General features: G+C 44.7%; 1 protein-coding gene across 1 annotated transcript; it reads left to right on the plus strand.

Annotated features, from left to right (window-relative positions):
• Positions 1 to 5167: 5167 nt before the first annotated feature.
• On the plus strand, positions 5168 to 11307 carry LOC140730187 (uncharacterized). Its single transcript, XM_073050339.1, has 2 exons — positions 5168 to 5232; positions 7122 to 11307. Exon 2 carries the CDS (start codon positions 7538 to 7540, stop codon positions 8486 to 8488), a length of 951 nt encoding a protein of 316 aa, XP_072906440.1. The 5' UTR covers positions 5168 to 5232; positions 7122 to 7537; the 3' UTR covers positions 8489 to 11307.
• The last annotated feature ends 10232 nt before the right edge of the window (positions 11308 to 21539 follow it).

A 21539-nucleotide genomic window follows, 5' to 3' on the forward strand; every position in this document is an offset into this window, starting at 1 on the left:
GGATAGTATCAATTCCAAAGAAGAAACATACAAATTACCAGAAAAAGCGGCACACCTGAGGACTGGGAGAAATTCAGAGTCCAGCAGAGGAGGACAAAGGGCTTAATTAGGAAAGTGAAAAAAGATTATGAGAGAAAGCTGGCAGGGAACATAAAAACTGACTGTAAAAGCTTTTATAGATATATGAAAAGAAAAAGATTGGTTAAGACAAATGTAGGTCCCTTACAGTCAGAAACAGGTGAATTGATCATTTGGAACAAGGACATGGCAGACCAATTGAATAATTACTTTGGTTCTGTCTTCACTAAGGAGGACATAAATAATCTTCCGGAAATAGTAGGGGACCGAGGGTCTAGTGAGATGGAGGAACTGAGGGAAATACATAGATAGATAGATAGATAGATAGATACTTTATTCATCCCCATGGGGAAATTCAACTTTTTTTCCAATGTCCCATACACTTGTTGTAGCAAAACTAATTACATACAATACTTAACTCAGTAAAAAATATGATATGCATCTAAATCATTATCTCAAAAAGCATTAATAATAGCTTTTAAAAAGTTCTTAAGTCCTGGCGGTTGAATTGTAAAGCCTAATGGCATTGGGGAGTATTGACCTCTTCATCCTGTCTGAGGAGCATTGCATCGATAGTAACCTGTCGCTGAAACTGCTTCTCTGTCTCTGGATGGTGCTATGTAGAGGATGTTCAGAGTTATCCATAATTGACCGTAGCCTACTCAGCGCCCTTCGCTCAGCTACCGATGTTAAACTCTCCAGTTTAACTCTAAACTACTCCCGCCTTCCTTACCAGCTTATTAAGACGTGAGGCGTCCCTCTTCTTAATGCTTCCTCCCCAACACGCCACCACAAAGAAGAGGGCGCTCTCCACAACTGACCTATAGAACATCTTCAGCATCTCACTACAGACATTGAATGACGACAACCTTCTTAGGAAGTACAGTCGACTCTGTGCCTTCCTGCACAAGGCATCTGTGTTGGCAGTCCAGTCTAGCTTCTCGTCTAACTGTACTCCCAGATACTTGTAGGTCTTAACCTGCTCCACACATTCTCCATTAATGATCACTGGCTCCATATGAGGCCTAGATCTCCTAAAGTCCACCACCATCTCCTTGGTCTTGGTGATATTGAGACATGTTAGTAGGGAAGTGGTGTTAGGTAAATTGAAGGGATTAAAGGCAGATAAATCCCCAGGGCCAGATGGTCTGCATCCCAGAGTGCTTAAGCAAGTAGCCCAAGAAATAGTGGATGCATTAGTGATGATTTTTCAAAACTCTTTAGATCCTGGATTAGTTCCTGAGGATTGGAACTAATGTAACCCCACTTTTTAAAAAAAGGAGGGAGAGAGAAACCAGGGAATTATAGACTGGTTAGCCGGACATCGGTGGTGGGGAAAATGCTAGAGTCGGTTATCAAAGATGTGATAACAGCACATTTGGAAAGAAGTGAAATCATTGGACAATGTCAGCATGGATTTGTGAAAGGAAAATCATGTCTGACGAATCTTATAGAATTTTTTGAAGATGTAACTAGTAGAGTGGATAGGGGAGAACCAGTGGATGTGATATATTTGGATTTTCGGAAAGCTTTTGACAAGGTCCCACACAGGAGATTAGTGTGCAAACTTAAAGCACATGGTATTGGGGGTATGGTATTGATGTGGATAGAGAAATGGTTGGCAAACAGGAATCAAAGAGTGGGAATAAACAGGACCTTTTCAGAATGGCAGGCAGTGACTAGTGGGGTACCGCAAGGCTCAGTGCTGGGACCCCAGTTGCTTACAATATATATTAATGATTTAGACAAGGGAATTAAATGCAGCATCTCCAAGTTTGCGGATGACACGAAGCTGGGCGGCAGTGTTAGCTGTGAGGAGGATACTAAGAGGATGCATGGTGACTTGGATAGGTTAGGTGAGTGGGCAAATTCATGGCAGATGCAATTTAATGTGGATAAATGTGAGGTTATCCACTTTGGTAGCAAGAACAGGAAAACAGATTATTATCTGAATGGTGGCCAATTAGGAAAAGGGGAGGTGCAACGAGACCTGGGTGTCATTGTACACCAGTCATTGAAAGTGGGCATGCAGGTACAGCAGGTGGTGAAAAAGGCAAATGGTATGTTGGCATTCATAGCAAGAGGATTCGAGTACAAGAACAGGGAGTTTCTACTGCAGTTGTACAAGGCCTTGGTGTGACCACACCTGGAGTATTGTGTGCAGTTTTGGTCCCCTAATCTGAGGAAAGACATTCTTGCCATAGAGGGAGTACAAAGAAGGTTCACCAGATTGATTCCTGGGATGGCAGGATTTTCATATGAAGAAAGACTGGATCAACTAGGCTTATACTCGCTGGAATTTAGAAGATTGAGGGGGGATCTTATTGAAACGTATAAAATTCTAAAGGGATTGGACAGGCTAGATGCAGGAAGATTGTTTCCGATGTTGGGGAAGTCCAGAACGAGGGGTCACAGTTTATGGATAAAGGGGAAGCCTTTTAGGACCGAGATGAGGAAAAACTTCACACAGAGAGTGGTGAATCTGTGGAATTCTCTGCCACAGGAAACAGTTGAGGCCAGTTCATTGGCTATATTTAAGAGGGAGTTAGATATGGCCCTTGTGGCTAAAGGGATCAGGGGGTATGGAGAAAAAGCAGGTACAGGGTTCTGAGTTGGATGATCAGCCATGATCATACTGAATGGCGGTGCAGGCTTGAAGGGCCGAATGGCCTACTCCTGCACCCATTTTCTATGTTTCTATGAAACTCCATGTCGACCCTGAGGCCACGCCACATTTTTTAAGCCCAGGTCGGTGCCCTGTGCCATGAAAAGCAAAGTCGAGGAGGAGCTGGAACATTTACAGGGGCTGGGCATCATTGAGCTCGTCCAGTTTTCAAGGTGGGCGGCTCCCATTGTTCCGGATAAAATGGTGAGGATATATGGGGATTGCAAGCTTACAGTGAATCGGGTCTCTAAGCTGGAGGAGTACCCATTGCCATGGGTAGATGACCTTTTTGCGACCCTGTCAGGGGGTAAGCTGTTCACAAAGCTGGACATGAGCCACGCCTACCAACAGCTGCTGCTCGACGAGGATTCAAAGGAGTATGTCACAATCAATACGCACAAGGGATTATTCAGATACAATCGCCTGGTGTTTGGAATGGCATCTAGCCCCGCCATTTTCCAAAGGACAATGGACGCTCTGCTGCAGGGGATTCCGCACGTAGCAGTGTATCTTGATGATATTTTGATCACGGGAGCCACGGAGGGGGAGCATCTGGCTAACTTAGAACAGGTGCAGAAGAGGCTCTCAGACGCAGGGCTGCGATTGAAACGCGGAAAATGTGTGTTCCCAGCTCTGAGCGTGACCTCCCAGGGACAAAAGATTACAGCTGAGGGGCTTTGCCCAGTGGAGAACAAAGTGAGAGCTATCAAGGAGGTCCCAAGCCCCAAGAGCGTCACTGAACTCAGATCATTTTTGGGCATGGTGAATTATTATGGCAAGTTTCTTCCTGACCTCTCAAAGGTTTTGGCCTCACTGTATAAGCTGTTTCACAATGACACTAAGTGGAAGTGGGGCAAAGAGCAGGGGGAACCTTTCAAGGAAGTGAAAGAACTCCTGCACTCAGTGAAGCTGCTTGTTCACTAAGACACATACAAGGAGATCACCCTTTCATGTGACAATTCACCCTGTGGAATCAGGGCAGTTCTCTCGCATGTAATGGAGGACTGTTCAGAGAAACCTATTGGTTTTGCCTCACATACTCTGTATAAATCAGAGCATTGAGTATAGGAGTTGGGATGTAATGTTAAAATTGTACAAGGCATTAGTGAAGCCAAATTTGGAGTATTGTGTACAGTTCTGGTCACCAAATTATAGGAAAGATGTCAACAAATTAGAGAGAGTACAGTGGAGATTTACTAGAATGTTACCTGGGTTTCAGCACCTAAGTTACAGAGAAAGGTTGAATAAGTTAGGTCTTTATTCTTTGGAGCATAGAAGGTTGAGGGGGGACTTGATAGAGGTATTTAAAATTTGAGGGGGATAGATAGAGTTGACATGGATAGGCTTTTTCCATTGAGAGGGGAGATTCAAACATGAGGACATGAGTTGAGAGTTAAGGGGCAAAAGTTTAGGGGTTACACGAGGGGGAACTTCTTTACTCAGAGAGTGGTAGTTGTGTGGAACGAGCTTCCAGTAGAAGTGGTAGAGGCAGGTTCGATTTTGTCATTTAAAAAAAATTGGATAGGTATATGGACAGGAAAGGAATGGAGGGTTATGGGCTAAGTGCAGGTGGGTGGGACTAGGTGAGAGTAAGTGTTCGGCACGGACTAGAAGGGCCAAGATGGCCTGTTTCTGTGGTGTAATTGTTATATGGTTATATGGTCACTCAACAACAGTTCCTCAGGAGGTGAAAGACGACCGTTATTCAGATGAAGATGTAGCTTTCCTTTGGTGTCACTCCATTCAAACAGACAAGACTGGTGCACTGCAGTTCAGTTCATCAGGTTGGAGGGTACCAAGACAGAATATAAGGTGTTGCTCCTCCATCCTGAGCATGACATCATCAATTAGGAGACCACTTCGTTGAGTACTTTCGCAGAATCCGCCACAAGCAGAATTTCCCTGTCGGCAAGCATTTTCATACTGATTCCCATTCCCGTTCTGACATGTCAATCTATGGTGTCTCCCCTTGTGCTCAAAAAGACCACTGTCAGGTTGGAACCTTATATTTGGTTTGAGTACCCTCCAATGTGATGGCATGAATATTTATAAACAAATCCCCCCACCCCGCCTTCTTCCATTCCCCACTCTGACCCTTTACTTCTCACCTGCCTAATACTTCCTTCGGGTCTCCTCTCCTTCCCTCTCTACTACGGTCCACTTGACCTTTCCCACCCACCCACCTGTCACCTTCTAGCTAGCCTCTTTCCCCTCCCCATTTTTTATCCTGGTATCTTTCCCCATCCTGCTCAGCGCAAATCGCGGCTGCTTATTCTTTTTTATCGATGCTGCCTGATCTGCTGAGTTCCTCCAGCGATTTGTCTGAGTTGCTTTGGATTTCCAGCATCTGCTGACTTTCGCGTGTTTGTTGCAGAATTCACCGTCCGTGACCAGGCAATTACATGCGCATGCGTAGGGGGTCAGAGACAGTTCCGGAAAAACTGCGCATGCGCTTGATGGTCAAAAGGGTCTCGGAGGCTCGGCAGCAGGTAGGAGCGGGACTCCGGGTGGATATCTTAACGGCACCGGTGAACCGCGACTGAGGGACAATTTCTGTGAGATCCGCACCCCGGGACAGTCTCGGTCATTTCCCCCTCTCCCGGCCCCACAATCTTCCGGGCCCGTTAAGCTTTCTGCTGACGATGAGCTGGCGCTTTCGCCATTTTTGACGCATGCGCATTGCTGGGACCGTAGCCGATAAAAGGGTGTCTCGTTTCTGGGGGTTTCTGGGTAAAGAGTAGGCCATAGGTGACTCTACCTGCGCCCTCACCGCCAGTCTATAAACGTGTTTCGAAGTACAGGTGTAGGATTGGGAGCGGAGGCGTTTGGCAAACATTGCTAAGCAATAGGTATCGAATAATAATAATAATATTAATTGAATCCTTACATCCAAAGGAGTAAACGTCGTTATATGTGTCTCCATGGCAATGTACAAGCAATAAAGTGGGGAAATGTGGGGAGATATTGCCCAAACACTAAGTTTGTATGCATGATTGTTTTTATACATGTACGTACCAGATACACTCAGATCAAACGATCCAAGGATTAGGATCTTGGAACAAAAATACAGTTCTCAGTTCAACTGAGATGAAGAGTTTACCTTCCAGTCAGTGAAAATGCCAGTTAGTGATGTGTGAAAAAAACCCCAAAACCTTCCAAAAAGCTTTAGTTCTACCTCCTCTTCTTCCGGAACTTTCTACCCATGAGAACATACTATTCTCAGTGAGTACACAATGATAACAAACACCTTTGTTCTGGGTAACAAGTGTCCTGTAGATTTCACATCACAAAATGTGACACTGCACTAGGAAAAGTTCTGCTCTCCCCCTCATATTAATTCGCACTGCCATCGATGGGTTCACCGCCGTTAGTCACCCGGGGGGATGGGTCAGAGTAACTGGAAAGTCTCCAGGTAATATCACAGGCTCTTTGTAGCACTGTTGGACCAGCCATTGGTCTGACTAGGGATTTTTTACATGGCCTGAAAACTGCATTGCACTTTCAATTAACATTATGTGAAAGAAAATTCTGTCAGTGCAGCACCAAATGCGATCTGTATGGTAGCATTTCAGTTGTTGTGCAGCCAGACACAAGCAGCTTAGAGAGAACGGTGGATAACACCAATGGAGAGAATCAAACTCAGCCAAGTCACAGGCTGCAGACGGGCAGAAATGTCCCATTTTTGTACAGAGAGGAAGTTGATGGTCAGTCCAGATGCTGGCACTATGCCCAGTTAGAGGATGACTGCTTCTCCCAGGTTCGGTTGAATCTCACTGTAACTGTGTGATGTCAGAGCTCAGGAGAGAGACTAACACTACCTCATCTAAAATATGACCATAACATAAATGAGCAGAATTAGGCCACTTAGTTCCACCACAGGAAACATCCTTTCCACATCCATTCTATCGAGACCTTTCAATATTTGATAGGTTTTCAGTGAGGTCCCCCTCATTCTTCTGAATTCCGGTGAGTAGAGGCCCAGAGCCATCAAATGCTCCTCATATGACAAGACTTTCATTCCTGGATTATCACTTTTGTGAGCCTCCTCTGAGGCCTTTCCAATGTCAGCACATCCTTTCTTAGATATGGGGCTTAAAACTACTCCCAATACTCCAAGTGAGGCCTTGTCAGTTCTTTGTAAAGCCTCAGCAATGAATCCTTCCTTTATGTTTTGATCGTCTGAAAATGAATGCTAATTGGCCTTCCTCATTGCCAACTCAACCAGCACGAGGATTTAAAAGTCTCTTTGACACTTTAGAAATTTCTCTCCAGTTAGAAAATAGTCTATGCTTTTATTTCTTCTACCAGTGTTCATCACCATGCACGTCCTGAAATTCAGTCCTTCGTCCATTGATTCCTTTTGTAAATCTTTCTACAGGTGAGAACCAGCAAAAATAATTTGTGTCCAGGAATCTCAAACACAGCGACACGTCACGTTTCGCATCTTTGTCCAGATGTTTAAGGAGTGACCTGAATTCACCTTGTAACACCAATATATCAGTCCTGATGCTTGGAGATGAAGAAATATCTCAACCCAGCTGGAAACGAGCCTTGTCTCTGACATGAAGTTTTCTGTTTTAATTCAGTGAACTTCTGGGGAAACACGGTGCTGAGAACACTCTAGCATTTATTCATGGGAGATCAGTTCTTCAACAGGATTAATTGTTCAGGGGATTGACTGTGTCTGATATCTGATTCGTTGAATTGACAGAGAAGTGATGGAAGACTGTGGGAAGTGATTCACTCAGTCATCTCATCCCAGCTGCAGACACACTAGTGAGTTCACACTGGGAGATGCCGTTCACCTGCTCAGAATGTGGGAAGGGATTCACTCGGTCATCCAACCTACGGAGACACCAACAAGCTCACTCTGGTGAGAGGCCATTCACCTGCTCTGACTGTGGGAAGGGATTCACTCGGTCATCTAACCTGCTGAAACACCAGTCAGTTCACACTGGTGAATGCCTGTTCACCTGCTCTCATTGTGGTAAGGGGTTCACTCGGTCATCTAAACTACTGGCACACCAGGCAGTGCACACTGGAGAGAGGCCATTCACCTGCTCAGACTGTGGGAAGGGGTTTACTCACTCATCTAAACTCAAGGTACATCTGCGAGTTCACACTGGGGAGAGGCCATTCACCTGCTCAGACTGTGGGAAGGGGTTTACTCGGTCATCTGACCTACTGGTACACCAGCGAGTTCACACTGGGGAAACACCATTCATCTGCTCGGATTGTGGGAAGGGATTCACTCGGTCATCTGACCTACTGACACACAAGTCAATTCACACTGGGGCAAAGCCATTCACCTGCTCAGACTGTGGGAAGGGATTCACTCGGTCATCTAACCTAGTGGCACACCAGTCAGTTCATACTGCGGAGAGGCCATTTACCTGCGCAGACTGTGGGAAGAGATTCACCCGGTCATCTGAAATGAAAGTCCATCAGCGAATTCACACTGGGGAGAGGCCGTTCACCTGCTCAGATTGTGGCAAGGGTTTTACTCGGTCTTCTAATCTGAAGGTACACCAGCGAGTTCACACTGGACAGAGGCCGTTCACCTGCTTTGTATGTGGGAAGGGATTCACTCAATCATCTGACCTACTGGTACACCAGCGAGTTCACACTGGGGAAAGGCCATTCACTTGCTTGGATTGTGGGAAGAAATTCACTCGATCATCCAACCTACAGACACATCAGCGAGTTCATGCTGGCGGAAAAAGAAAGATGCAATCTTTTCAGTAATTTCATGTTCTCTGGCCCCGACCATCTTACTTTCACTATGGATGTCGAGTCCCTATACACATCCATACCCCACCAAAAAGGCCTCAAAGCTCTCCATTTTTCTGGACACGAGTTACCTTCCACCACCACTCTCCTCCATCATATGGAACTAGTCCTCACTGTCAATTATTACCCCTAGGCTCCTCCCACTTCCTTCAAACAAAAGGTGTATCCATGGTACTCACATGGGTCCCAGCTATGCCTGCCTGTTTGTCAGCAATGTGGAACAGTCTATATGTTCCAAGCCTAAACTGATGTCACTTTCCCACTTTTCCTATGTTACATTGATGACTGTATTGGTGCCAAACTAGTCAACTTCATCAACTTTGCCTCCAATTTCCACCCTTCCCCTAAATTTACCTGGTTCATTTCTGACACATCCCTCCCCTTTCTCAATCTCTCTGTCTCTATCATTGGGGACAGTTTATCCACTGATGTCCATTACAAACCCATTGACTCTCACAGCTACATTCACAGGAACATTCTGAGAGGGATTAAGCGAGAACTGTAATCGCATCGGTAAGGCTGTGGACCAGGCCATTCTCTCCCACCATCCCATGCTGGTAGCTGCAGCTTAGCCAGTCCTCCTGCTGAGCCACTCAGCTCCATCGTTCAGCACTGGCTCTCTGAACCCACCCCTACCACATGCCCTGGGACTGGACCTTCAGTCCAGCAGCAACTAAGGATGTGACTTTCAGACTGAGAGAGACCTGGTGTGAGACCTTCAGTCATGGAGAAACTAGGTGTGAGATCTTCAGTCTGGGAGAGACTGGGGATTGGACCTTCAGTCTGGGAGAGACTGGGGATAGGACCTTCAGTCTGGGAGAGACTGGAGATTGGACCTTCAGTCCGGGAGAGACTGGAGATTGGACCTTCAGTCCAGGCGAGACTGGGGATGGGACCTTCAGTCTGGGAGAGACTGGAGATTGGACCTTCAGTCCAGGAGAGACTGAGGATGAGACCTGCAGCCTGGGAGAGACCATCAATGGGTCAGTGGTTTGATTTCACACCCGGTCTCCTGCCAGATTGAAGATATCATCCCCTGTCTCTGCCAGACTGAATTCTCATCCCCAGTCTCTGTCAGACTGCTGCGATTCACTCTGCCATCTGATCTGCTGACTTACCAGCGAGTTCATACTGGGCAGACACCATTCACCTGCTTCAACTGTTGTAAGGGATTCACTCTGTCATCTGACATACAGAGACACCAGAGAGAAGCCGTTCACCTGTTCCACTTGTGAGAAGGGATTTACTCAATCACTCGATCATCTCACCAGTATTGGTACACCAGTCAGTTCACACTGGGAAGAGGCCATTCACCTGCTCAGACTGTGGGACGGGATTCACTCAATCATCCACCCATGTGAGACACTACCGAGCTCACACTGGTAAATAACTTGAAATCAGTTGTTGGGTTTGATGAACAGCAGCAATATTTGCCAAGTTCGGCACCACCAGTCAATTTTGAACTTGCCTCTGTATTCAGCAACTGTAATGGAGAAATAGTCAGCATTCAGCTGATCTAAAATGTTTCCCCAGTGTGAACTGGGTTGTGCACAACAAGGTTGGTTGACCAAGTGAATCTCTCCCCACATTCAGATCAGGTGAACAGCTTCTACCTAATGTCAACTGACTGGTGTGCCAGTAGGTGAGATGATTGAATAAATGCCTTCTGACAAACAGAACAAGTGAATGGCCTCTCTCCAGCTTCCTTAGACTGAAGAAGTGTCTGAACCCCTTCACACATCTGAGCAGCTGAACGGCTTCTCCCCAGTGTGAACTCGCTGATGTTCCTTCAGACGAGATGAAAGAACAATGTCCACCCAGGAGCATGCCTTATGAAAACAGGTTGAGTGAACTCGGCCTTTTCTCCTTGGAGTGACGGAGGATGAGAGGTGACCTGATAGAAGTGTATAAGATGATGAGAGGCATTGATCATGTGGATAATCAGAGGCTTTTTCCCAGTGCTGAAATGGCTGCCACCAGAGAGCACAGGTTTAATGTGCTTGAGCGTTGGTACAGAGGAGATGTCAGAGGTAAGTTTTTTATGCAGAGAGTGGTGAGTGCATGGAATGGGCTGCCGGCAACAGTGGCGGAGGTGGATACGATAGGGTCTTTTAAGAGACTTTTGGATGGGTACATGGAGCTTAGAAAAATAGAGGGCTATGTGTAACCCCAGTAATTTCTAAGGTAGGGATATGTTCAGCACAACTTTATGACCCGAAGAGCCTGTATTGTGCTGTAGGTTTTCTGTTTCTGTGTTTCTATGAATATATTGGGACAGTCAAACTCAGTAACAAACAAGGCATGAGTTAAGATTTTAGCAAAAAAAACTCATTGCAAATGGCAAAATAAGCCTTCTTAGGAACAGGATGATATCCATTCTGAAACTTTAATTGTGTCATCAGTGATAAAGAATACTTTGGTTTTGTCTGAGACGATTACAAAAGAGAAGGATGCAATACAGGGGAGCATGGTAATATCACAGTTAACTTTACACTTCACAACTCCAGCAATAGGAAGACTGGGTTTCAATTCATGCCGCTGTTCTCCCCGTGAGGACATGGGTTTCCTCTGGATGCTCCAATTTCCTCCCGACATACGGATCCAGGTTAGTAAGTTGTGGGCATATTATGTTGGCGCTGGAAGCATGGCAGCACTTGTTCGGTGCCCACAACTTATCTACCAGCTGTGTTGGTCATTGACTCAAACAATGCGTTGCATTGTTATTCAATATTCCGATGTACTTGTGACAAATAAAACTCATCTTTCTTTCATAATTTCTGTGTCCTGTATTTGTTTTCTTTTTTGAGCAGTAGTTCAGAGTAGGTTTACTAGGCTATTGAATGTAATAGGCAGTTTGTCTTATGGGGAGTGCTGGACAATATAGACTTTTATCTTTTGGATTTAGAAGAGCAAGAGGAGATGACAGAGTAAATGTGGAAATGACATTGTATTTCATAATTCAGGGTACATACGGTATAAGGGTTATTTGTTTGAAACAAATTAGACAATGTTTTTCTCTCAGTGTTGTTCGTCCTTGGAACTTTCTTCCTTCAAGAATGTTCAAAGTAGTCTTTGAATAACTTTAAGCCGAAATTAGATTCTTAATAAGTAACAGAGCCATTGGGAATGGAACACTGAGGTCACATCTGAATCACCATTAATGTTAATAACTGGCAGAGAAGACTTAAGTATCTTACTCCTGCTTCTAATTTGCATTTATGCTTGTATATTATAAGGCATTGGAGAACTAAGCAGAATCCAAAGTCAATTTTTGTTTGTTAAAATGGAAACAATGCAGTCAGATAAAAATGCATCTCATCACAAATTAATTAAACGTTAGGGAATAGACCTGAAATCATCAAGTCAAAGCTGTAAATGATAAAAGAAGTTCATTCTTTGAAGCCTTTAAAAACTATGAACATATAATTTTCTTGGGATAAAAAGAGTAAAGCTAAATCGGTGCTTGAAGGGCATGAGTAATTATAGAAAGCATTGCTGTGAACTGACTGGCGTGCCAGCAGGTCAAATGATCCAATCAATCCTTTCCCACAAACGGAACAGGTGAACGGTCTCTCTCCGGTGTGAAATTTCTTATGCCTCTGTACACCGGATGACCAAGTAAACCCCTTCCCGGATACTGAGCAGGTGAATGGTCTCTCCACAGTGTGAACTCAGTAGTGCTTCACAAGGTTGGATGTTAGCTCTAGGGAATCCCTCGTACAATCAATGCAGTTGAAGAACGAGGTTCTCAGCACCCTGGTTCCAGTAGATTTCACTGAGTTACAACATTTAAGATAAGATACCCCATGCAAGGCTTATTGAGAAAGTAAGGAGGCATGGGATCCAAGGGGACATTGCTTTGTGGATCGAGAACTGGCTTGCCCAGAGAAGACAGAGTGGTTGGAGACGGGTCATATTCTGTATGGAGGTTGGTCACCAGTGTAGTGCCTCAGGGATCTGTTCTGGGACCCTTACTCTTCATGATTTTTATAAATGACCTGGATGAGGAAGTGGAGGGATGGGTTAGTAAGTTCACTGATGACACTAACGGAGGTGATGTGGATAGTGTGGAGGGCTGTCAGAGGTTACAGCGAGACATTGATAGGATGCAGAACTGGGCTGAGAAGTGGCAGATGGAGTTCAACCCAGATAAGTGTGAAGTGGTTCATTCTGGTAGGTCAAATATGATGGCAGAATATAGTATTAATAGGACTCTTGGCAGTGTGAACGATCAGAGGGATCTTGGGGTCCGAGTCCATAGGACGGTCAAAGTGGCTGCGCAGGTTGACCCTGTGGTTAAGAAGGCATATGGTGTATTGGCCTTCATCAATCGTGGAATTGAATTTAGGAGCTGAGAGGTAATGTTACAGCTATATAGGACCCTGGACAGACCCCACTTAGAGTACTATGCTCAGTTTTGGTCGCCTCACTACAGGAAGGATATGGAAGCCATAGAAAGGGTGCAGAGGAGATTTACAGGGATGTTGTCTGGATTGGGGAGCATGTCTTATGAGGATAGGTTGAGTGACTTTGGCCTTTTCTCCTTGGAGCGACAGAGGATCAGAGGTGACCTGATAGAGGTGTATAAGATGTTGAGAGGTGTTAATTGTGTGGATAGTCAGAGGCTTTTTCGCAGGGCTAAGTGGTTGCACAAGAGGACACAGGTTTAAGATGCTGGGGAGCAGGTACAGAGGAGATGCCAGGAAAGTTTTTTACTCAGAGAGTGGTGAGTGCATGGAATGGGGTGCCGGCAAAGATGGTGGAGGCAGATACGATAGGGTCTTTTAAGAGACTTTTGGATAGGTACATGGAGCTTAGAAAAATAGAGGGCTATAGAGAAGCCTAGTAATTTCTCGGGTAAGGATGTGTTCGGCACAACCTTGTGGGCCGAAGTGCCTGTATTGTGCTGTAAGTTTTCTATGTTTCTATTTCAGATGCAAAACATGTTTCCAGCTGGGATGAGATACTTCATCATCCCCAAGGATCAACAACTGATATATAGGTGTCACAAAGGAAGTATCTGTTTACTCCTTTAAATCTGGACAGAGACATTAAAATTGATGTGTTGTTGCGTTTGGATTCCCGTTCACAAATTCTTTGTCACTTGTAAGCTGTAGAAAGATTTACAAAAGATATCAATGAGTGAAGGACAGCATTTCAGATGAAATAATTTTAGTCTCCATAGTGAGCTCTGACATCTCACCATTGTCGTGAATTTTGGCCCATGTTGGAGAAACAATGTGATCTTTGTGTTGTTCAGGTGGGTGGCAGGGGGATGGGAACCGGAGTGATAGTGCTGAAGATGAGGCAGTTGGTTTACAAATAGAGGCAATGTGTAGTAATATTCCTAGCGAGGATAGGCTGATGGCCAGACAACATTGCAATCAACAGGATGAGTTGCCAATGTAAAAGGTGGACAGAATTGGGAAAGTTGAATACAAGACTGAAGGTGTTATATTTGAATACGTGCAGTAAGTATATTGAGTAAGGCCGATGAACTTGTAGCACAGTTACAGATTGGCAGGTATCACTGAATCATGGCTGAAAGAAGATTATAGCTGCAAACTTAATGTCCAAGGATACTCCTTGTATTGAAAGGACAGGAAGGAAAGCAGAGAGGGTGGCATGGCTCTGTTGGTAAAAAATTGAAATTGAATCTTTAGAAAGAGGTGACAATGGATCAGATGATGAATTATTGTGGAGAGAGCAAAGGCACTACAAGGGTAAAAAGACCCTAATTGGAGGTATGTACAGACCACCAAACAGTAGTAAGGATGTGGTCCACAAGTTCCAACGGGAAGTGAGAAAATGCATGCCAAAAGGGCAAAGTTACAATGTTTCAATATGCAGGCAGATTGGGAAAATTAGATTGTGCAGTTTCAAATAGGGGGGAATTTCTAGAATGCATATGAGATGGCTTATTGTGGTTGAGCCCACGAGGGAATCAGCTATTCTCAATTCAATATTCTGCAATAAATTCTGGAATTGATTAGAGAGCTTAAGGTTACAGAATCCTTAGGATAAAGTGATCAAATTCATCCCAAAATTTGAGAACAAGAAGCTAAAGTCCAATGTATCAATTTTACAGTGGTGTAAAGGCAGTGACAGAGGCAAGAGGGAGGAGATACTAACAGATTCAAGATCTGTTAATATTCAAGAGGATACGAAAGTTTTTTTCAGATACATGAAGTGTAAAAGAGAGCAAGAGGTGATATCAGACTGCTGGAGAACAATGCTGGAGAGTTAATAATGAGGAACAAAGAAATAGCGGATGAATTGAATAAGTATTTTGCATCAGTCTTCACTGTGGAAGATACTAACAGACTGGTGGAAGTTGTTGACGTCAAAGGTCATGAAGTGTGTAAAGTAACCATCAGTAGAGGATTCGATAGTTAGGGGGACAGATTGGAGGTTCTGTGGAAGAGATCAAGAATCCCGGATGGTCTGTTGCCTCCCTGGTGCCAGGGTCCGCAATATTTCAGATCGAGTTCTCAGTATTCTCAAGAGGGAGGGTGAGCAGCCCGATGTCGTGGTCCCTGTAGGGACCAATGACGTGGGTAGGAAGAGTGAGGAGGTCCTGAAAGGTGAGTTTAGGGAGCTAGGTGCCAAGTTAAAGGACAGGACCTCCAGGATAGCAATCTCAGGATTGCTACCAGTGCCACGTGCAGGTGGGTTTAGAAATAGTAAGATAGTGCAGATCAACACGTGGAGGAAGACATGGTGCAGGATGGAGGGCTTCAGATTTATAGATAATTGGGCAGTTTTCCAGGGAAAGTGGGACCTGTTCCAGCGGGACGGTTTACATCTGAACTGGAGGGGGACAAATATTCTTGCAGGTAGGTTTGCTAGAGAGGCTCCAGTGGATTTAAACTGTCCCCCTAGCTATCGAATCCCCTATCACTACTGCTCTCCTCTTTTCCCTCCTTCCCTTCTGAGCTGCAGGTCCAGTCTCGATGCCAGAGACGCAACCACTGCAACTTGTCCCTGGTGGGTTGTCCCCACCAACAGTATCCAAAACGGTATACTTATTGTTGATGGGAATGGCCACAGGGGTGCTCTGCTCTTCCTGTCTATTCCCCTGCCCTCTCCTGACAGTCGCCCTGACTCACCCTGACACTACCTGTCTCCTGACTCCTAGGGGTGACTATCTCCCTGAAACTCCTGTCGATTTCTGCCTCTGCCTCCCGAATGATCTGAAGTTCATCCAGCTCCAGCTCCCTAACACGGTTTGTCAGGAGCTGCAGCTGGATGAACCTTTTGCAGGTGTAGTCATCAGGGACAACAGTGCTCACCCTGACTTCCCACATACTGCAAAATCTTTTGGCAACCATTTCAGCCCTGGGAAAATGCCTCTGACTATCCATATGATCAATGCCTCTTATCATCTTCTACACCTCTATCAGGTCACTTCTCATCCTCCGTCGCTCCAAGGAGTTCACTCAACCTATCCCCATAAGGCATGCTCCTCAATCCAGGCAACATCCTTGTAAATCTCCTCTGCACCCTTTCTATGGTTTCCACATCCTTCCTGCAGTGAGGTGACCAGAACTGAGCACAGTTTTCAAAGTGGGGTTTGACCAGGGTCCCATACAACTACAACACTACCTCCTGGCTCCCAAATTCAACCCCACGATTACTGAAGGCAAACACAGCGCACACCCTCCCAACTACAGAGCCACCTGCACAGCTGCTCCGAGCGTCCTATGGACTTGGACCCCAAGATGCTTCCTATCCTCCACACTGCCAAGAGTGCCACCACCAACACTACAGTCCGCCACCAAAATGAACCATCTCACACCTGTTACGTACCCGTGGGTAGCTTGTACTTGTCACGTGACAGTGGTGTTGAAGCTATACTGGACTTAAGGTAGTGGTCTTGTGATGGTGGAGTGACATTATTTTCCCGCCAGTAGAGGTCATGTGACAGGTTTTTTTACAGAGTATAAAAGGAGGACCCCTCCCTGTGAGGAGGGGCAGTTCATGGCTGGATTTGCCATTTTGACTCCATGCCACTGCGTGGCCCAATATTATGACGCAGTTTGGTTGAAAGGTGGAGTTTTATTTAATGCCTAAAGTTTAAAAGGTCATTGCCGGCAGTTTCTTTATAATACTGCCAGTTAAAAATCAGTGGAGAGTGAAGATTGGAGTTTCGGGAGTTAAAAGATCGAAGAAAGTCGATTTCGACAGTGAAACAGGTTCGACCTTGTTTGATCCTCATTCGGAAGGAATTCGTTGGCTGTCCCTGTGGTAACCCCTGTGAATAATAGCAGAAAGGGTTGGGTACAGTTTTGTAACGGAAAGATCAGTGCCTTTAAGCCGTTTCATTTTCATCTTCGTAAATTCTCCGGGAAAAGTATAGTTCGACTGGGAACCACAACAACACGACGTGAAAGAGAATTTAAATCATCTAAAAAGTCTCTCATTTAATGGACTGTAAGCATTTTGAACTTTTGCAGTACTACTTTGAAGAACTTTTTTTTTCAACATCGCTTTAAGAACTGTTTTCGCTTTATTCCTTTAAGAACTGTTTAAGCTGCCGCACAGCAGCTGATTTTCGGTTACGTTAGTGGTTTTTGTTTACTTCTGGGGGTTTGTTTTTCAGTGTTTAATAAATGTTTTATTTGTTATAAAAAACCCTGCCACACTTATATATTTATTGTTGCTGAATCCGTAACACACCCATCTGGGCTGAATGCCATCCACCATCTCCCAGCCCAGTCCCACATCCCACCAACGTCCCGCTGCAACCCCTGACAGTCCTCCACACCATCCACAACAAAACCAACCCCCATGCCATCACAAAACCCACTAACACATCCCTCTACATCCCCATTCAAGCCATCCACAAAAATCACGAAGAATAAGGGTCCCAGAACAGATCTCTGAGGCACACTACTGGCCACCTACCTCCATGCAGAACACGACCCATCCACAACCACTCCCCACCTTCCATTGGCAAGCCAAGCACTGGATTCACAAAGCAATGTCTACACCTCCCCACTCTCCCAATAAGCCTTGATATCCCAAATATCCCCTGAACATTTGCCAAATTTCTTCCGTTCCTTACCCTGAGAACATCTGTTCCCAATTTAACCTTCCAAGATCCTGCCTGATAGCCTCATAATTCCTCCTACTCCAATTAAACGCTTTCCTAACTTGTCTGTTCCTATCCCTCTCCAATGCTTTGGTAAAGGAGATAGAATTGTGATCACTATCGCCAAAATGCTCTCCCACTGAGAGTTCTGACACCTGACCTGGTTTGTTTCCCAATACCAAATCAAGTACCATCTCTCCTCTTGGAGGCTTATCCACATATTGTGTCAAGAAACCTTCCTGAACACACCTAACAAACTCCACCCCATCTAAATCAAGGCTCTAGGGAGGTGCCAATCGATATTTGGGAAATTAAAATCTCCCACCATGACAACTCTGTTATTCTTACACCTTTCCAGGAAGAGCAGAGCACCCCTGTGGCCGCTCCCATCAACAATAAGTATACCATTTTGGATCCTGATGGTGAGGATGACCTACCAGGGACAAGTTGCAGTGGTTGCGTCTCAGGCACCAAGACTGGACCCTTAGCTCAGAAGGGAAGGAGGGAAAAGAGGAGAGCAGTAGTGATAGAGGATTTGATAGTTAGGGGGACAGATAGCAGGTTCTGTGGAAGAGATCGAGAATCCCAGATGGTCTGTTGCCTCCCTGATGCCAGGGTCCGCGATATCTCAGAACCAGTTCTCAGTATTCTCAAGAGGGAGGGTGAGCACCCAGATGTCGTGGTCCATGTAGGGACCAATGACGTGGGTAGGAAGAGTGAGGAAGTCCTGAAAGGTGAGTTTAGGGAGCTAGGTGCCAAGTTAAAGGACAGGACCTCCAGGACAGCAATCTCAGGATTGCTTCCAGTGCCACATGCAGGTGGGTTTAGAAATAGTAAGATAGTGCAGATCAACATGTGGCTGAAGACATGGTGCAGGAGGGAGGGCTTCTGATTTATAGATAATTTGGCAGTTTTCCAGGGAAGGTGGGACCTGTTCCGATGGGATGGTTTACATCTGAACTGGAGGGGGACAAATATTCCTGCAGGTAGGTTTGCTAGAGAGGCTCTAGTGGATTTAAACTAGATATGTGGGGGAGGGGAACCAGAGTGTAGGGAACAGATGTATGGAAGAAGGAAGAAAAAGAAGACAGTAAAGTTCTTTGTACTGTTAGAGATAAACAGAGAGGAAGAGGTGGAGAATTTCTTAAATGCATTTATTTTAATGCTAGGAGCATTGTAAGAAAGGTGGATGAGCTCAGAGCATGGATTGATACCTGGAAATATGATGTTGTAGCTATTAGTGAAACATGGTTGCAGGAGGGGTGTGATTGGCAACTAAATATTCTTGGGTTCCGTTGCTTCAGGTGTGATAGAATCGGAGGGACAAGAGGGGAAGGTGTTGCGTTGCTTGTCAGAGAAAATATTACAACGGTGCTCTGGCAGGATAGATTAGAGGGCTCGTCTGGGAGGCTACTTGGGTGGAATTGAGGAACAGGAAAGGTGTAGTAGCACTTATACGGGTGTATTATAGACAACCTAATGGGGAGTGAGAATTGGAGGAGCAAAATTGCAAGGAGATAGCAGATATTTGTAGTAAGCACAGGGTTGTAATAGTGGGAGATTTAAATTTTCCACACATAGACTGGGAATCCCATACTGTAAAAGGGATGGATGGTTTGGAGTTTGTAAAATGAGTGAAGGATAGTTTTTGCAGCAATACATAGAGGTACCAACTAGAGAAGGGGCAGTGTTGGATCTCCTGTTAGGGAATGAAATAGGCCAGGTTACAGAGGTATGTGTAGGGGAGCACTTCGGGTCCAGTGATCACAATGCCATTAGATTCAATATAATTATGGAGAAGGATAGTAGAACCAGTTTTAAGATTTTTGATTGGAGAAAGGCTAACTTTGAGGAGATGCAAAAGGATTTAGAAGGAGTGGATTGAGACAATTTGTTTTATGGGAAGAATGTAATAGAGAAATGGCGGTCATTTAAAGTTGAAATTTTGAGGGTACAGAATCTTTATGTTCCTGATAGGTTGAAAGGAAAGGTTAAAAGTTTGAGAGAGCCATGGTTTTCAAGGGATATTGGAAACTTAGTTAGGAAAAAGAGAGATATCTACAATAAATATAGGCAGCATGGAGTAACTGAGGTGCTCGAGGAATATAAAGAATGTAAGAAGAATCTTAAGAAAGAAATTAGAAAAGCTAAACGAAGGTACGAGGTTGCTTTGGCAAGTAAGGTGAAAATAAATCCCAAGGGTTTCTAAAGTTATATTAATAGCAAAAGGATAGTGAGGGATGAAATTGGTCCCTTAGAAAATCAGAGTGGACAGCTATGTGTGGAGCTGAAAGAGATGGGGGAGATTTTGAACAATTTCTTATCTTTGGTATTCACTAAGGAGAAGGATAGTGAATTGTGTAAGGTAAGGGAAACAAGTAGGGGAGTTACGGAAACTATGATGATTTAAGAGGAGGAAGTACTGGCGCTTTTAAGGAATATAAAAGTGGATAAGTCTCCGGGTCCTGACAGTATATTCCCTAGGACCTTGAGGGAGGTTAGTGTAGAAATGGCAGGGTCTCTGACAGAAATATTTCAAATGTCATTAGAAACGGGGATGGTGCTGGAGGATTGGCGTATTGCTCATGTGGTTCCATTGTATAAAAATGGTTCTAAGAGTAAACTTAGCAATTATAGGCCTGTCAGCTTGACGTCAGTGGTGGGTAAATTAATGGAAAGTATTCTTAGAGATGGTATATATAATTATCTGGATAGACAGGGTCTGATTAGGAGCAGTCAACATGGATTTGTACGTGGAAGGTCATGTTTGACAAATCAAATTGTACAAGGCATTGGTAAAGCCAAATTTGGAGTATTGTGTGCAGTTCTGGTCACCGAATTATAGGAAAGATGTCAACAAAATAGAGAGAGTACAGAGAATATCTACTAGAATGTTACCTGGGTTTCAGCACCTAAATTACAGGGATAATTGAACAATTTAGGTCTTTATTCTTTGGAGCATAGAAGGTTGAGGGGGGACTTGATAGAGGCATTTAAAATTATGATGGGGATAGATAGAGTTGACGTGGATAGGCTTTTTCCATTGAGAGTAGGGGAGATTCAAACAAGAGGACATGAGTTGAGAGTTAGGAGGCAAAAGTTTAAGGGTAACACGAGGGGGAATTTCTTTACTCAGAGAGTGGTAGTTGTGTGGAATGAGCTTCCAGTAGAAGTGGTAGAGGTAATTTTGGTATTGTCATTTAAAGTAAAATTGGATAGGTATATGGACAGGAAAGGAATGGAGGGTTATGGGCTGAGTGCGGGTCAGTGGGACTAGATGAGAGTAAGCATTTGGCACAGACTAGAAGGGCCGAGATGGCCTGTTTCCATGTTGTAATTGTTATATGGTTATATGGTTACAAGAGGACACAGGTTTTAGGTGCTGGGGAACAGGTACAGAGGTGATGTCCGGGGTAAGTTTTTTACCCAGACAGTGGTGAGTGCGTGGAATGGGCTACTGGCAAAGGTGGTGGAGGCGAATCTGATAGTCTTTTAAGAGACTTTTGGATAGGTACATGGAGCTCAGAAAAATAGAGGGCTATGCTGAAGTCTAGTAATTTCTAAGGTTAGGGCATGTTTGGCACAACATTGTGATACGATGGGCCTGTATTGTGCTGTGGGTTTTCTTTGTTTCTATATTTGTGTGGAGTTCTGCATAGGTACGTTCCAATGAGACAGGGAAGTTATGTTAGGGTACAGGAACCATAGTGTCCAAAGGCTGTAGTAAATCTAGTGAAGAAGAAAAGAAAATGGTAATGTTAGAGAGCTAGAAGATTGTAAGGCTAACAGGAAGGAGCTTAAGAAGGAGATTAGGAGAGCCAGAAGAGGCCATGAGAAGGCCTTGGCAGGCACGATTAAGGAAAACCCCAAGGCATTCTACACGTACGTGAAGAGCAAGAGAAAAAGACGTGA

This window comes from Hemitrygon akajei, chromosome 7 (genome assembly GCF_048418815.1).
Source record: "Hemitrygon akajei chromosome 7, sHemAka1.3, whole genome shotgun sequence".
Taxonomy (NCBI): Eukaryota; Metazoa; Chordata; class Chondrichthyes; order Myliobatiformes; family Dasyatidae; genus Hemitrygon; species Hemitrygon akajei.

Bases quoted from the DNA above. Each gene is read 5' to 3' on its own strand.
- LOC140730187 (XM_073050339.1), top strand. From the start codon at position 7,538: ATGCCGTTCACCTGCTCAGAATGTGGGAAGGGATTCACTCGGTCATCC.